Raw genomic sequence first — 18,646 nt, forward strand, 5'->3', positions numbered from 1 at the left:
CTACAGACTGGGTAAAAAGCATATCTGCTAGGAATGTTAATTTTTACTTCTTTTAAGTATTTGTGTAACTTTTTTATTATCTAATTAACAGTTTCAGTATCTAAAAGATTTTAGATACTAATGGTGATACTTGTCCTATTTTTCATTTAATGGGCAAACTTGTTCATGGGTAAGCCTTAAAAATGCTGATATTAGTTATACTTAGAAAGTATTTTCAGTGTATTAAATAAATTTAATTAGTCATATTATTTAGATATTTAATATTGTTTTATGGACCTCTATTTTTCAAATTTTGAGAATGTGTTTAAATACACTATTATTAAGTTTTATTTTAAATTTTATTTAATTTTGTATTTTTAATATAAAATATCTTGAACCATATATGTGTGTGTAATATATATATATACATATAGAGAGAGACAATATATATATAGAGAGAGAAAGTACACATGTGTACTTTAAAAACTAATTGTATGTATATTAATCATTCTCAATATGTAAATATCAAAGTTTGACTCAAGTCCAGGTTAACTGACTTCAGAGCCCCTAGAGTCTTTCACTGGGCCGTGTTTCAAAGTCCTGTTCCTACTGGAATTTAAGGTGACCATGAAACTACAATGCAAGTGACTGAACTATTTAAACAACATGGGCTTGTTCAGTAAGAAGAGATTGATGTAAGACTTTAGATATAGGAGTAAGTGCAAAAGACATACTAGTTGGAGCATGACATTTCTGTAAAACAAAAGAAACAGAAGAAATAATAGTAATCTACTCATTCAACGGCGTTTGTATATCTAGCATTATGCTTATCAAAATAGCTAGTTGATCCCATTGAATAGTTTTATATATATTTTATTTAAAGTACTTACATCTTTTTCATTTTTAAAGGAGATCTATATGTGTATACACATACACACAAGTTTACATATATATGTTGTGAATTCTTGTTTTTTTAAAGGTACTCCTGGAAAATTGGAAAAATATGAGGCATTTCTAAAGAATCACCATAAGAAAAAGATGATAATGGTATGGTATTTGTTTTCATTCTTGAAAAATTATATTTCCACAGAAAATATAATCACTGTAATTGCATAGATAACTTTTTGAAATTTCCTTATAGCTTTTTATCATCTACCTATCTCTGTATTTTTAAAAAATCTGGACTAATTTTCTTTACACACATAATATCAAAGTGTTGGCATTTTCATATCACTAGAAGTGATTTTTAAAATGTATATATTTCATCCTCTTATTATTTAATAATTTATGTTTTATACTTAGTGCAGGTCCCATATCAGTTCTCTTTCTATAGAAAAAATTAAGAATTCCTTTTACCAAACATTCAAAGAAGAACTAACACCTATCCTTCTGAAATTATTCCAAAAAACTCAGGTGGAGGGAAGACACCCAAGATCATTAGGCCAGCATTATCCTAATTCCAACACCACATAAGGATACTACAAAGAAATAAAATTACAGGCCAATATCCCTGATGAACATAGATGCCAAAACCCTCAACATAATATTAACAAACCAGATCCAACAATTCATTAAAAAGATCATACACTATGATCAAGTGGGCTTTATTCCAGGGATGCAAGGTGGGTACAATAACAACAAATCAATAAATGTGATACACTACATAAACAAAATGAAGGATAAAAATCACATGATTATATCAATAGATTCAGAACAAGCATTTGATAAAAGCTGGCACCTATTTATGATAAAAAACTCTCAACAAAAAATAGAGGGCACATACATCATAATAAAGGCCATATATGACAGCCCACAGCCAACATTATACAATGAGCAAAAACTAAAAGCTTTTTCTTAAGATTAGGAACAATATAGGGATGTCTGTTTTCACCACTCTTATTCAACACTAGAGGCCCGGTGCACAAAAATTTGTGCACTGGGGCGGGGGGAGGGTCCCCCAGTCCGGCCTGTGCCTTCTCGCAGTCTGGGACCCCTCGGGAGATAACGACCTGCTGGCTTAGGCCTGCTCCCGGGTGGCAGAGAGCAGGCCCAATCCCTAGGTGCAGCCCCTGGTCAGGCTCAGAGCAGGACCGATTGGGGAGTTGGGGCGCCGCCCCCTGTCATGCACAAAGCAGGGCGGATCGGGAGGTTTTGATGCCACCCTCAGTCACGCTCAGGGTAGGGCCGATTGGGGGGTTGGAGCACCGCCCCCTGTCACACTCAAGGCAGGGTCGATGGGGAGGTTGCGGCGCCACCCCCTGTCACTCACAGAGCAGGGCCAATCAGGGGGTTGGGGCGCTGTCCCCTGTCACTCACAGAGCAGGGCCCATCAGGGAGGTTGGGGCTCCGTACCCTATCACACACAGAGCAGGGTCGATCAGGGGGTTGGGGAGCTCCTCCCTGTCACGCACAGAGCAGGGCCGATCAGGGGGTTGAGGAGCTCCCCCCTGTCACTCACAGAGTAGGGCTGATAGGGGAGCTGGGGCACCACCCCCTGTCACACACACAGTAGGGCCAATCAGGGGGTTGGTGCGCCGCACCCTGTCAAACACAGAGCCGCAGGGCAATCAGGGGGTTGGGGAGCTCCCCCCTATCAGGTGCAGAGCAGGGCTGATCAGGGGGTTTGGGCGCTGCCCCCTGTCACGCTGATGCCGGTGCTGGGAGCCTCGCTGCTCCGCTGATCCCGGTGCCGGGAGGCATATTACCCTTTTACTATATAGGATAGAGGCCTGGTGCATGGGTAGGGGTTGACTGGTTTCCCCTGAAGGGTGTCCTGAATCAGGGTGGGGGTCCCCACTGGGGTGCCTGGCCAGTCTGGGTGAGGGGCTGAGGGCTGTTTTCCGGAAGCGGGTGACTGAAGTTCCCAACTGCTCCTTTTTTTCTTTTTTTTTTTTATTCTGGGCCAGCTTTAGCTCTGAGGCCTCGCTGCTGAAAACATCGATACAGTGTTGCAGTCCAGCTGGCTGAAGCCCGGCTGAATGAAAGCCGGTTTCTGGGATTTTGTTTAGCTTCTTATTTGCAACATAGTACATAGTTGCTTAGAGTTGCAGCTGAGAGGCGGGCAGTGGCAGGCGGGGAACGTTGGAGTTCACCGTCACTGGAGCAAGCAAGCCTCCCTGCTCGCTTCAGTGCATGGCTGCCGACCGCCATCTTGCCTGACAGTTAATTTGCATAAGGATATGCTGATTAGCCAATGGGAAGGGTAGCGGTCGTATGCTAATTACCATGTTTCTCTTTTATTAGTGTAGATAGTACTGAAAGTCCTAGCCACAGCAGTCAGACAAGAAGAAATGAAAGGCATCCAAATTGGAAAGGATGAAGTAAAACTGCCATTATTTGCAGGTGACATGTTACTATATATAGAGAACCCTAAGGATTTCATGAAGAAACTATGAGGACTGATCAGTGAATTCAGTAAAGTAGCAAGATACAAAATAAATATCCAGAAATCAGTTGCATTTTTACACACCAACAATGAAGTATCAGAAATGGAAACTAAGAAAACAATTTCATTTCCAGTTTCATCCAAAAAATTAAATGCCTTAGAATAAACTTAACCAGGAATGTAAAAGGCCTGTAAATTATAAGACATTAAAGAAACAAACTGAAGATACAAATAAGTGGAAGCATATTCCATGTTCATGGATAGGAAGAATTAACCTAATTAAAATACTCATATTACCCTATAGATTCAAAACCATTCCTGTCAAGATACCAATGGCATATTTCATATAACTAGAACAAATAATTTAATAATTTATATGGAACCACAAAAGACCCTGAGTAGCACAGAAATCTTGAGAAAAAACAAAGTTGGAGGAATCACTCTACCTGATACCAAACTATACTACAAGACCATAATAATCAAAACAGCATGGTACTGGCATAAAAACAGACATATAGATCAGTGGAACAGAATAGAGAGCCCAGAAATAAATCCATGCTTTTATGGTCAATTAATATTCAGCAGTGGAGACAAGAACATACAGTGGGGTAAAGATAGTTTATTCAATAAATGGTGTTGGGAAAATTAGATACCTGTAGAAAAATGAAACTAGACACCAGACACAAGAATAAACTCAGAATGGATTAAAGACTTAAATGTTAGACTTGAAATCATAAAAATTCTAGAAGGAAACATAGGCAGTAAAATCTCAGGCATTTCTCATAGCAATATCTTTTCTGATATGTCTTCTCAGGCAAGGGAAACAAAATTAAAAAGAAACAAATGAGACTACATAAAACTAACATGTTTTTGCACAGCAAATGAAACCAACAAAAGGAAACGATAATCCATTGAAATGGGAGAACATATTCATTAATACATCTGGTAAAGGATTAATATTCAAGATTTATAAAGAACTTATAAAACTCAACACCAAAAAATAAAATAAAATCAATCCAATTAAAAAATGGGCAAAGGACCTTAATAGATATTTCTCCAAAGAGCATATATAAATAGTCAACAGACATATGAAAAGATGCTCAGCATCACTAACCATCAGATAATGCAAATTAAAACCACAATGAGATACCACCTCACATCTGTCAGAATGGCTATCATCAATAAATCCACAGACAAGTGTTGGCAAATATGGAGAGAAAAGGGAACCCTCATGCATTGTTGGTGGGAATTGAGACTGGTGCTGCCACTGTGGAAAACTTAAAAATAACCCAGTGATTCCAGTTCTGGTAATATATCCCAAGATACCCCAAACACTGTTTCGAAAGAATATATGCACCCCTAGTATGTTCATTGCAGCATTATTTACAACTAGAGTCCCAGAGTACAAAATTCATGCCCCGGGGGGGAGGGGTTCCTCAGCCGGGCTGCGCCCTCTCACAGTCCAGAACCCCTTGCCCCTTACCATTCGCCTGCTCACTGCTCCTTAGCACTGCTGTGGAGGCAGGAGAGGGTCCCACCACCGCTGCTGAGCTCGCCAGCCATGAGTCCAGCTTCTGTGGGAGCACACTGATTAACGGGGCTCCTGCATTGAGTGTTTGGCTCCTGGTGGTCAGTGCACATCATAGCGACCAGTTGTTTTGGTCATTCCACCTTAACGGTCGCTTAGGCTTTTATTATGTAGACTAGAGGCCCGGTGCACAAAAATGTGTGCACTCGGCGGGGGGGTCCCCTAGCCCGGCCTGTGCCCTCTCACAGTCTGGGACCCCTCGGGAGGTAAAGACCTGCTGGCTTAGGCCTGCTCCCGGGTGGCAGAGGGCAGGCCCAATCCCTAAGTGCAGCTGCTGGTCAGGCTCAGAGCAGGGCCGATTGGGGAGTTGGGGCGCCACCCCGTCATGCACAGAGCAGGGCGGATTGGGAGGTTGCAATGCCACCCTCAGTCACTTTCAGGGTAGACTGATTGGGGGGTTGGGGCACCGCCCCCTGTCACACTCAAGGCAGGGTTGATGGGGAGGTTGTGGTGCCACCCCCTGTCACGCACAGAGCAGAGCTGATCAGGGGTTGGGGCGCTGCCCCCTGTCACTCACAGAGCAGGGCCCATCAGGGGGGTTGGGGCACTGCCCCCTGTCACAGAGCAGGGCACATCAGGGGGTTGAGGAGCTCCCCCCTGTCACTCACAGAGTAAGGCGATAGGGGAGCTGGGGCACCGCCTCCTGTCACACACAGAGCAGGGAAGATCAGGGGGTTGGGGCTCTGCACCCTGTCACACTCAGGGCAGGGCCAATGGGGAGGTTATGGCTCTACCCTGTCACACACAGAGCAAGGCCCGTGGAGGGGGGTTGGGGCGCCACCCTCTATTACCCACAGAGCAGGGCCGATCAGGGGGTTGGGGCACCGCCACTGTCACACTCAGGGCAGGGCCGATGGAGAGGTTATGGCTCTACCCTGTCACACACAGAGCAGGGCCCGTGGGGGGGGCGGTGTTGGGGCGCCTCACCCTGTCACACACAGAGCAGGGCCGATCAGGGGGTTGGTGCGCTGCACCCTGTCAAATCGGGGGATTGGGGAGCTCCCCCCTATCAGGCACAGAGCAGGGCTGATCAGGGGGTTTGGGCGCTGCCCCCTGTCACGCTGATCCTGGTGCCGGGAGCCTCACTGCTCCGCTGATCCCGGTGCCAGGAGGCATATTACCCTTTTACTATATAGGATAGCGGCCTGGTGCACGGGTGGGGGCCGGCTGGTTTGCCCTGAAGGGTGTCCTGGATCAGGGTGGGGGTCCCCACTGGGGTGCCTGGCCAGTCTGGCTGAGGGGCTGAGGGCTGTTTTCCCACTGGCAGTTGACTAAAAGCTCCCAACCGCTCCTTGTTTTCTTTTTTTTTATTCTGGGCCAGCTTTAGCTCTGAGGCCTCGCTGCTGAAAACATCGATACAATGTTGCGGTCTGGGGCTGACTGAAAGCTGGTTTTGTTTAGCTTCTTATTTGCAACATAGTAATAGTTGCTTAGAGTTGCAGTTGAGAGGCCGGCAAGTGAGGCGGGGAACGTTGGAATCTGCAGTTCCTGGAGGAAGCAAGCCTCCCTGCTCACTTCAGTGCCTGGCTGCCGGCCGCCATCTTGGCTGACAGTTAATTTGCATAAGGATACGCTGATTAGCCAATGGGAAGGGTAGCGGTCGTACGCCAATTACCATGTTTCTCTTTTATTAGTGTAGATATCCAAGATTTGGAAGCAGCCCAAGTGCCCATCAGTAGATGAGGAGATACAAAAAAATCAGTGATACATTTGCACAGTACCTGGGTTGCAGGCACTACTCAACTGTAAAAAAGAAGGAAATCTTACCTTTTGCAACAGCATGCAATGAGCTGGAGAATATTATGTTAAGTGAAATAAGCCAGTCAAAGGAAAACAAATACCATATGACTTGACTTATATGTTGAATCTGATGAACAAAATAAACAAAATAGAAACAGACTCAATAGATGTAGAAAACAGACTGACAGCCGTTGAGAGTAGGGGTGGTGTACTGCGGAAAAAAGGTGAAGGGATTAAGCAAAAAAAACCAAACTCATAGACACAGATAACAGTATGGTGATTACCAGGGAAAAAGGAGGGTGGGAGCGATAGAAGAAGGTAAAAGGGCAATAAATGGTGACATAAGGAGACTTGACTGGGTGGTGAACACATAATACAGTAGACAGATGATGCATTATAGACTTGTACACCTATAATTTGTTAAGAGATGTTACCCCAATAAATTCAATTTTAAAAAAAGTTAAGAATTCTTTGTATTACCTTCAGAATTGCTTTGTCATTTAAAAAATCTCTTTGAGATTTTGAGTAGAATCAAAACTGGCTTTTAATTACTATTAGAAACTTAGTCCTTTTCAAAAATACATTTAAAATTATATAATGTTAAAGTTATAAAGATTTAAAGCGCCACCACTAGTCTCTCCACCTTAGTAAATGTTAATTTTTAAATTTCAAAATTACTTTTATTTTTTTTCCTGATTATTACTAAGGTAGTCATTTTTTAAAGTTAAAAGAAATAGATAATCACTAAAAAGATAAGAATTCTAATTTTATTATTTATAGATAAATTACATATACCTCTATTTAATTGTCACTTTGATTTCTCTTTAATTTAAAATTTTAGAAAAATTTGATTAACATTTACTTATAATGAAGTAAATGTATTATGGAATTTTTATTAATAAATATTTTTTCTACAGTGTTTGAAAAAAGAAATGAATGTAATTGCCCTTTTTCTGGATTCTCAGGTTTACATTATTATTTACAAAGCTGCCGTGACTATATTTAGAGCTAAAGACTGTGCTTGCCCATGAATATTAAGATAAATTTCTAGATGCCCTGACGGTTTGGCTCAGTGGATAGAGCGTCGGCCTGCGGACTGAAGGGTCCTGGGTTCGATTCTGGTCAGGGGCATGTACCTGGGTGGCGGGCACATCCCCAATGGGAGGTGTGCGGGAGGCAGCTGACCGATGTTTCTCTCTCATCGATGTTTCTAGCTCTCTATCCGTCTCCCTTCCTTTCTGTAAAAAATCAATATATATTTTTTAAAAAATTTCTAGAAGTGGAGACACATGGGAGAAGAAATCTAAGTTTTTGTTTTTTGTTTTTTGTTTTTTATTGCTTAAAGTATTACAAAGGGTATTACATATGTGTCCTTTTTTTTCCCGCCCTTGACAATACCCCAGCTTCCCCTACCCCCCAGTGTCTTATGTCCATTGGTTATGCTCATATGCATGCATACAAGTCCTTCGGTTGATCTCTTACCCCCCTCCCTCCTGCCCTCCAACCCTCCCCGGCCTTCCCGCTGCAGTTTGACAATCTGTGTGAGGCAGCTCTGCCTCTGTATCTATTATTGTTCAAAAGTTTATAATGGTCTCTATTATCCATGAGTGAGTGAGATCATGTGGTATTTTTCCTTCATTGACTGGCTTATTTCACTTAGCATAATGCTCTCCAGTTCCATCCATGCCGTTGCAAATTGTAAGAGTTCCTTCTTTTTTACAGCAGCATAGTATTCCATCATGTAGATGTACCACAGTGTTCTAATCCATTCATCTACTGATGGGCACTTAGGCTGTTTCCAGATCTTAGCTATGGTGAATTGTGCTGCTATGAACATCGGGGTGCATATATCCTTTCTAATTGGTGTTTCTGATTTCTTGGGATATATTCCTAGAAGTGGGATCACAGGGTCAAATGGGAGTTCCATTTCCAGTTTTTTGAGGAAACTCCATATTGTCTTCCATAGTGGCTGCACCAGTCTGCATTCCCACCAGCAGTGCACAAGTGTTCCTTTTTCTCCACATCCTCTCCAGCACTTGTCGTTTGTTGATTTGTTGATGATAGCCAGTCTGACCGGTATGAGATGGTACCTCATTGTTGTTTTGATTTGCATCTCTTGGATGATTAGTGACTTTGAGAATGTTTTCATATATCTCTTGGCTTTCTGAATGTCCTCTTTTGAAAGGTGTCTATTTAGATCCTTTGCCCATTTTTTGATTGGATTGTTTATCTTCCTTTTGTTAAGTTGTATGAGTTCCCTATAGATTTTGGAGATTAGGCCCTTATCAGAGGTGACATTGGCAAATATGTTTTCCCACGCAGTAGGTTTTCTTGTTGTTTTGTTGATGGTTTCTTTTGCTGTGCAGAAGCTTTTTATTTTGATGTAGTCCCATTTGTTCATTTTCTCTTTAGTTTCAAGTGCCCTAGGAGCTGTATCAGTGAAGAAATTGCTTCGGCATATGTCTGAGATTTTGTTGCCCTTGAATTCTTCTAGAATTTTTTTGGTTTCCTGTCGTACATTTAAGTCCTTTATCCATTTTGAGTTTATTTTTTGTGTATGGTGTAAGTTGGTGGTCTAGTTTCATTTTCTTGCATATATCTGTCCAATTTTCCCAACACCATTTATTGAAGAGACTATCTTGGCTCCATAGTATGTTCTTGCGTCCTTTGTCAAATATTAATTGAGCATATTGGTTCGGGCCGATTTCTGGGGTCTCTATTCTATTCCATTGATCTATATGTCTGTTCTTGTGCCAGTACCAGGCAGTTTTGAGAGCAGTGGCTTTGTAATACAGCTTGATATCTGGTATTGAGATCCCGCCTACTTTGTTCTTTCTCAGGATTGCTGCAGCTATTCAGGGTCTTTTTTTATTCCAGATGAATTTTTGGAGAGTTCGTTCTAGATCTGTGAAGTATGCTGTTGGTATTTTAATGGGAAGTGCGTTGAATTTATAGATTGCTTTGGGTAGTATGGACTTTTTAATGATGTTGATTCTACGAATCCATGAACACGGTATGTTCTTCCATCTGTTTATGTCTTCCTCTATCTCTTTTTTCAACGTCCTGTAGTTTTCTGAGTAGAGGTCTTTTACCTCTTAAGTTAAGCTTATTCCTAGGTAGCTTAATTTTTTTGGTGCGATGGTAAATGGGATTGTTTTTATAATCTCTCTTTCTGAAAGTTCACTATTGGTGTATAGACATGCCTCAGATTTCTTGGCATTAATTTTGTATCCTGCTACTTTGCCAAATTCATGTATTAAGTTTAGTAGTTTTTTGACAGGGTCTCTAGGGTTTTGTATGTATAATATCATGTCGTTTGCAAATAAGGACAGTTTTACTTCCTCTTTTCCAATTTGGATGCCCTTTATTTCTTCTTCTTGTCTAATTGCAATGGCTAATACTTCCAGGACTATGTTGAACACGAGTGGTGAGAGTGGGCATCCTTGTCTTGTTCCTGTTCTTAGGGGAAATGGTATTAGTTTTTGTCCATTGAGTATGATGTTGGCTGTGGGCCTGTCATATATGGCTTTTATTATGTTGAGGTATGATCCTTCTACTCCCACCATGCTGCTCTAATCTTTATTATCTCCTTCCTTCTGCTCACTCTGGGGTGTTCTTGTTGCTCTCTTTCTAATTCTTTGAGTTGTAGAGTTAGATGATTTACTACCATTTTTTCTTGCTTTTTGAGATAGGCCTGTAGAGCTATAAACTTCCCTCTCAGGACTGCTTTCATTGTGTCCCATAGGTTTTGGATTGTTGTGTTTTCATTGTCATTAGTTTCCAGGATGTGGTAACCCTGCATGAAGCAAGTCTATCAGTGCCATTTTCCAACATTATTTGCTCACTTCAGGAGTCTGTCACACTTTCTAACTGTTGCAATATTTCAGACTCCTACTCTCATATTTTTTATAGTGATCTGTGACTAATGATCTCTGTTACTATTGTAATATACTTTGGGGCTTCACGAACCATGCCCATGTGAAAACAAAATTAATTGATAAATGTGTATTTTCTGACTGCTCCACATTCCTCTCTCCCTCTCCAAGGCCTTCCTATTTCCTAAGACACAACAATATTGAAATTAGGCCAGTTCATAACCCCACGTCTACGTGTTCAAGTGAGAGAAAAAGTTGCATGTGTTCCACTTTAAATCCAAAGTCAGAAATAATTAAGCTTAATGAAGAAGGCATGTCGAAAGCTGAGATAGGCTGGAAGCTAGGCCTCTTGCACCAAACAGTTAGCCAAGCTGTGAATACCAAGGAAACCTCTTGAGGAAAGTTAAAAATACTATTCCAGTGAACACACAAGTGATAAGAAAGCAAAACAGCCTTATGCTAATCTGCAGAAAGGTTTAGTGGTCTGTATAGAAGATCAAACCAGCCACAACATTTCCTTAAGCCAAAACCTAATCCAGAGCAAGGCTCTAACTCGCATCAGTTCTAGGAAGCCTGAGAGAGGTGCGGAAGATGCAGAAGAAAAATTTGAAGCTAGCAGAGGTTGATTTATGAGTTTTAAGGAAACAGGCTATCTCCATAAGATAAAAGTGCACAGTAAAGCAGCAAGTGCTGGTGTAGAAGCTGCAGCAAGTTATCTAGGAGGTCTAGCTAAGACAGGCTGACTTCCTAGGGGCTAATGCAGCTGGTGACTTCAAGTTGAAGCCAATACTCAGTCACCATTCTGAAAATCCTGGGGCCCTTAAGAATTATGCTAAATCTACTCTGCCTGTGTTCTGTAAGTGGAATAACAAAGCCTGGATGACATCTATCTAAAACATGGCTTACTGAATACTTTAAGACCACTGTTGAGACTTACTGCTCAGAAAGAGACCTACTGCTCAGAAAAAGATTCCTTTTAAAATATTACTACTCACTAACAATGCACACGGTCACTCAATAGTTCTGATAGAGATGTACAAGATTAATGTTGTTTTCATCCCTCCTAACATAACATCCCTTCTGCAGCCCATGGATCAAAGAGTAATTTTGACTCTCAAGTCTTATTTAATAAATGCATTTTGCATAGTTATATCTGCCATAAGTAGTTATTTCTCTGATGGATCTGGGCAAAGTAAATTGAAGACCTTCTGGAAAAGACTCACAGGTCTAGATGCCATTAAGAACATTCTTAATTTATGGGAAGAGGTCAAAATATGAACATTAACAGGAATTTGGGAGAAGTTGATTCCAACACTCCTGGGTGACGTTGAGGGGGTTCAAAACTTCAGTGGAAGGAGTAACTGCCAAAGTAGAAATAACAAAAGAACTAAAATTAGTAGTGGAGCCTGAAGATTTGACTGAATTGCAACAATCTCATGACAACACTTTAATGAATGAGGAACTGATTTTTATGGATGAGCAAAGAGAGTTGTTTTTTGAGATGGAATCTATTGCTGGTAGAGATGCTGTGAAGATTGTAGAAATGACAACCAAAGATTTAGAGTAGTACATAAATGTAGTCGATGAAGCGGCAGCAGGGTTTGAGAGGATTGACTTCTATTCTACTGTGGGCAAAATGCTATCAAACAGCATCTCATGCTACAAAGACAGTGCTTGTGAAAGGAAGAGTCAGTCCATGCTGCAAACCTCATTGTTGTCTCATTTTGAGAAATTGCTACAGCCACACCCACTTTCAGCAACAGCCACCCTGATCAGTCAGCAGTCATCAATATTGAGACAAGAACCTCCCACCAGCAAAGATTCTAACTCCCTGAAGGCTTGGATGATGGTTAGCAATTTTTAGCAATAAAGTACTTTAAGATATGTACTTTTTTTAGACATAATACTATTGTATACTTAATAGACTACAGTATAATGTAAACATAACTTTTACATACACTAGGAAACCAAAAAATTTGTGTGACTCACTTTATTGTGATATTTGTTTTAATGTGGTTGTCTGGAGTTGAACCCATAATATCTCCAAGGCATGCCTGTAAATTAGATATAGATAGGTATCCTCTTGCTCAAAAACTTGAAAAAAATCTCCATGTTTTGAAGCAGAGAGGAAAATAATTCACTGTGGTGAATAGCAAAGCTACTTTCAGCTTTAATCTGTGAATATGGCATTTTATATTAATAGCTTTTTAAAAGTTGAACCATTTTTATAATCTTAGGATATACTATTTAATCTGTGTTTTGTAAGATACGATTATCTCTTTTGGCTTTGTTATCAAAATTATACTAACCTCAGAAAATGAGTTAGTTAGCTTTCTCTTTCTTTCCATTCTATAACTAGCTTGTGGGATATTGGGGTATCACTTGTTCCTTGTATGTTTGGTAAAAGTTGCCTGTGAACTTTTATTGATCTTTTATTATTTATATGTTGCAGAGGGTAATAGTTAGGTTGGTAGAAATGCTGTGTGGAAGAAAAAAAAAAGAACGCACTCACTATTTACCAAGACAGTGAAGTTAAATTTCAATTTTCTAATATAACAAATGCCTATGTATTTTGACATCATAGCTATGAATACAATGCAGTTACATATTTCATTTGAAAATAAAACTTAAGGAGAACTGTGTTAATATTACTTGACACCTCCAGAAATCATAAAAACAAATGCTGTGTGGAAGCCAACAAGTTCCATAAATATCAACTTTGGTAGATTGTCAAAACATAATACTGAATGGAAAAAAAACAATATACCAAAAGGATATGTACAGTTGATATCATTTCTCTAAATTTTAAAAATACACAAAAATGTCTATATTTTGTACATACACACATATATACATATGTGTGTAAAAGTATTTTAATGAAATGGAAGGGATACAAACAAGACAAATAATAATGACTATCTCAAGAAAGAGGAACACATGAATAGAACTAGAAATCATTGTGAAAGCAGATCCAAACTTTTATTATGTATATTTATATATAAACTTTGTATATTCTATTTAAAATAGTTTTAAGCAATACTAAAATATCAGCAGTAATCCTTTCTAGATGTGGGGGCATAGGAATACTGGTAATTATGGTATTCATTATAATTTCTGTGCTTTTTAATTTTTTAAATTTCTGACTTGATAAAAGATGGCTTTCAGAATCTATTGAAATGATCTTAAGATGAATTATACTAACAAAAGTTTTAATAATTATTTAATTGTTAAATATGTTATATCGGGGTTTTTAATCAGGATGTTAGCATGTGTTATTTATATTTTTGTGGTATCTTTCCCAGACTATATGATGAACACCTTGTTTTGTTATTACTCTGCTCTTTAAAAATGTCCAGTGTTTCTTTGCTCCCTGCAGAATAAAGCCAGGTCTTTGAGATTAACATTAACATCTTTCTAAATTTGACCCCTATCTTTATTGACCAGATGTATCTGAAGCTCTCAAGCATACAGCATTCATTATTTGTTTTTAAATATATTTTTATTTATTTCAGAGAGAGAGATAGAAACATCAATGATGAGAGAGAGAGTCGTCGATTGGCTGCCTCCTGCATGTCCCCTACTGGGGATTGAGCCCACAACCCAGGCATGTGCCCTTGATCAGAATTGAACCCAGGACGCTTCATTCCACAGGCCAACTCTATATCCACTGAGCCAGACTGGCGTGGGCTATAGCCTTTTTTTTTTTTTTTTACCATAATTGATTTTACTTTCCCTAGTCATTCTTTTTTATTCCTTTGCACACTTTTTAAAATGCCAATAATGTAATTCTCTTAGCAATCTTCTGGTAGCAATCTGTTATTATCCTTTCAAGTGTGTTTTCTATGTCATCTCCTCTACAATAATATGTATTCTATAGTGTGTGTATGTGTAAGATTTACATGTAAGATTAGGTATTCCTGGAGGAAGTAAGGATATAGAAATTAGTAAACAATCTATCAACATGTCTAGATGATCAAAAAATAATGTATATAAAAGGCTACTTAATCTCTATGTAAAGTAATATGGTAAACGAGGAGATAAGCCACATAGATGGTAAAAGTTGCCTGTGAACTTTTATTGATCTTTTATTATTTATATGTTGCAGAGGGTAATAGTTAGGTTGGTAGAAATGCTGTGTGGAAGAAAAAAAAAGAACGCACTCACTATTTACCAAGACAGTGAAGTTAAATTTCAATTTTCTAATATAACAAATGCCTATGTATTTTGACATCATAGCTATGAATACAATGCAGTTACATATTTCATTTGGATCTGTTGCTCTAGCTGCTAGGAGTGCTGTTAGGGCACTGTCAGCCCCTTTAGGGATTGCCTCACCTGTATGGAACTCACGAGGACAAGCTCTTTCAGGAACCACCCACATCCAATGGCTGATCAAGTTGGATGCAGAAAGAAGTGGCTATTTCAACCCAAAGCAGGACAACTATGATGGGTCCTTTCAGCTTTCGAGCCCTTCTTAGGATTATTGGAAGCTGTTAGACTTGCATCATAGCTGACTTCTCCATCTTTCCAACCTTACCTCTCCCTTGCCTTCCATAGATAATGAACCCAAGGCACTCCCAATAAACATTCTGAACACTAACTCCACCTCAGAGTCTGTTTGCAATGAATCCAAACTGCAGTAAGTAGTTTGTTTGCATTTCTGATATAGCCCTTATCTCTTTGTGTTCTGTGTGTGTGTGTGTGTGTGTATATATATATCTTATTCCACTCTGACTAGCTCTGAGGATAAGGGCCATTTTGTATTCTTGGCATCTAACATAGCAACAGCATTCTAAGCTTCAGTAGGAGATATACACACACATGCATTAACTGAGCAAGTTTATCAAATATAAAAATTCTTTTATTTAGGATTTTAAAGATTTGATTTTAAATGTTTTACAGCTTTCCGATGAAATGGAAACAGCGAAGAATATAGAGGTATTTAAAATTTTTTTTTTTTAATATTATGTATCAAGGAATTATGTGGTGGTAAAAGAATGTTTGTAATAACAGATTTGGCTATAGAGATAGGGATAGTAGGAGAGAGTTGGGAACAGATATAGAAGCTTTCTTTTAAAAAAAATTTGAAAATGTATTTTTATTGACTTCAGAGAGGAAGGGAGAGGGAGAGAGAGATAGAAACATCAGTGATGAGGGAGAATCATTGATCGGCTGCCTCCTGTGCACCCCATACTGGGGATTGAGCCTCAGTATGCACCCTAACCGGAAATTGAAGGAAATCGAACTGTAACTTCCTGGTTCATAAGTCTGTGATCAACCACTGAGCCACACCGGCCAGGCAGAAGCTTTCTTTTCCTGCTTAGTCCATTTTCTTATGTGTAGTTAAAATTCTTGATCATTTGATCAATTCTTAATCAATTTAGTTATGCAATATTATTTCCTTTTGCTTTTGGATTTGGCATGTGAATATATCAGGGTCTTAATTTCAGAGAAACAGATAGTATGAAGATTTTGCTTAGGTGGAATAAATATTCTTCAATTTTCATAAAAAGAAGTAAAATAATTGACAATTAAGTATTTTTCTCCTACTAAGACTACCAATTGAAAAGAGTGAAGTAATTACTGTTGTGTGATATTTCCTCTTTCTAGGGTTGCATCTTTGAAGGATTCAAAACAAATGAGCTTTCTCAACTACCCAGACACTTGGATGCTGAACGAATTTATCTCTTTGTTTTAAAAGCCCATAACTTTGATGTATGTAAATATTATTTTATTTTTGTATGATAAGTTTGGAGACTATGATTTAATGAATCAGAGCTTTATTTAAACATCTGACAAATTAGATGTTTAAGCAAGGTTTAATCCTTTGAGTATTAAGTCTGGCAGGAAAGACTAGTGATGATTTACATCCTGATCACCTGAAGAGAATGTATTAGACTCTGTGTTCCTGCCTCAGGGGCCTGAGGTTGCTAGTGTGCATTGGCTTAGCATGTGCTGGAGAGGTTGTGGAGAAAGGAGAACCCTCATTCACTGCTGGTGGGACTGTAGACTGATTCAGCCACTATGGAAGACAGTAAGGTAGTTCCTCAAAAAATTGACTCGAGTTACCATATGACCCAGCAATCCCTCTTCTGGGAATCTACCCAAAAATCTTGAAAACATTATAGATGCACTCCTATGTTCATTGTAGCACTGTTCACAGTGGCCAAGACATAGAAACAACCAGTGCCCTTCAATAGACAATTGGATAAAGAAGATGTGGTACATAGATACTATGGAATACTACTTAGCCATAAGAAAAGATGAAATATTGCCAAATGCAATAATATGGAAGGACCTTGAGGATATTATGCCAAGTGAAATAAGTCAGGCAGAAAAAGCTAAAGCACCAAATGATTTCACTCATATGTGGGATATAAAACTGAAACTCATAGACACAAGACAACAAAATGGTGGTTACCAGAGGGAAGGGAGTTTGGAGGATTGTAAGGGGTAAAGGCAGCCAAATATATGATGGTGGAAGATTATTTTACTTTGGGTGATGGGCACACAATGCAATATACAGATCATGTATCATGGAAATCTACACTTGAAACCTTTATAAGCTTATTAACCAATGTTAACCCAATAAATTTAATTAAAAAGAAAACAACAAAAAAAGAAATGCTTATAATAACTTACAAAGATTGAACTTATGGATTTGAAACTCAGAAACAGAAGGTTAAATAGCTACTGTTTTATGCCCTTTATTTCAGTGGGAATTCACTGAAGTAACCGAATTCCCCTTACCTCATTCAAACACATTCCTGTACATACAGGCACAGATTAAATTTCTTGATGAACAAAAGTATATATTAGCCCCTGTATCACACTGAACAGAACCTTGGCTAGAGACGATGCTCAGTAAAAATTTTATTGAGCTTTCGGCTTTCGGCTCGGAGGAGGCTCAGGTGCAACTTTGTTCGGTCGTCCCGAATTTGGGTTCATCCGACACCAGCTGCCTCCGCCATGCCGCCGAAGTTCGACCCCAACGAAATCAGTCTTCTACCTGCGGTGCACTGGCGGGGAAGTGGGCGCCTCGTCTGACCCGGCCCCCAAGATCGGCCCCCTGGGCCTGTCTCCAAAAAAGGTTGGTGATGACATCGCCAAAGCAACCGGTGATTGGAAGGGTCTGAGGATTACAGTGAAACTGACCATTCAGAACAGACAGGCCAGATCGAAGTAGTGCCTTCTGCCTCTGCCCTGATCGTCAAAGCCCTCAAAGAACCGCCAAGAGACGGAAAGAAACAAAACAAAAAAACACATTAAGCACAGTGGAAATATCACTTTTGATGAGATTGTCAGCATTGCCCGACAGATGCGTCACCGATCTTTAGCTAGAGAACTCTCTGGAACCATTAAAGAGATCCTGGGGACTGCCCAGTCTGTGGGGTGCAATATTGATGGTCGCCACCCTCATGACATAGACGATATCAACAGTGGTGCAGTGGAATGTCTGGCTAGTTAAGAACTACAAAGGAAAATGTTTCAATTAAAGATCATTTGACAAGCAAAAAAAAAAATATTTTATTGAATTGAATTGTGAATAAAGGGCCTATACTGGTAATATAGTTAAAAGGAGAAAGCTGAGCCACAAGCATACTTACATACACAAATAGAAATTCAAGAGAACATAGAAGTAATTTTTTCCAACCTAAGTCAATTTAGGAGAAAAAGTTCCAAGTCAGATAATCTGTAGGTTTTAAAATACATTATTTACTGGTACTGGAATCAAAGAAGTATCACAAATGTAGAAGGGGGGTGGTGTTGAGAAGGTGAGAACCATTTAGCTTTTTAAGCTGGGCTTGGGTTTGTTTTCTTTTTCCAATTTTCAATTTTGAGTTGTTTTTGACTATTGATATATTTTAAAGAATTTGGAATTTTCCTGGAAAAAAAAAGGAAGTTAGCGATAATGAACATAACCAAAATTAAGGCTAAGATCAATCATACAGTTAATTTACAGTAAAAAGCATCTTTGCTTGAACTATGCAAATAATTTAAGCAAAAATATTTATCTTTCCCCGTATTTCAATTTTCTACTTTTCTTTATGTACTTTACATATGTTCTTTGTAATTAAG

At 39.3% G+C, this 18,646-nt stretch overlaps 1 protein-coding gene and 1 pseudogene across 6 annotated transcripts in view; both read left to right on the plus strand.

The window, feature by feature from the left end:
* FAM227B (family with sequence similarity 227 member B) overlaps nt 1-18,646 on the plus strand; it is a 209,825-nt gene that overhangs the window by 17,366 nt on the left and 173,813 nt on the right. For all 6 annotated transcript variants that reach the window (XR_011472449.1, XM_070423259.1, XM_070423244.1 and 3 more), the window contains exons 5-7: nt 959-1,026; nt 15,470-15,505; nt 16,178-16,282. Coding sequence is in view for 5 of the 6 variants with exons in the window: in XM_070423259.1 (XP_070279360.1) it covers nt 959-1,026; nt 15,470-15,505; nt 16,178-16,282 (209 nt within the window). In the remaining variant the exon portion in view is untranslated. The remainder of the gene's footprint in view (nt 1-958; nt 1,027-15,469; nt 15,506-16,177; nt 16,283-18,646) is intronic.
* LOC139015524 (large ribosomal subunit protein uL11-like) lies at nt 16,402-18,090 on the plus strand (annotated as a pseudogene).

The sequence above is a fragment of the Myotis yumanensis genome, unplaced genomic scaffold (genome assembly GCF_028538775.1).
Source record: "Myotis yumanensis isolate MYYU_CA2020_CCGP unplaced genomic scaffold, mMyoYum1.0.hap1 SCAF_1, whole genome shotgun sequence".
Classification (NCBI taxonomy): domain Eukaryota; kingdom Metazoa; phylum Chordata; class Mammalia; order Chiroptera; family Vespertilionidae; genus Myotis; species Myotis yumanensis.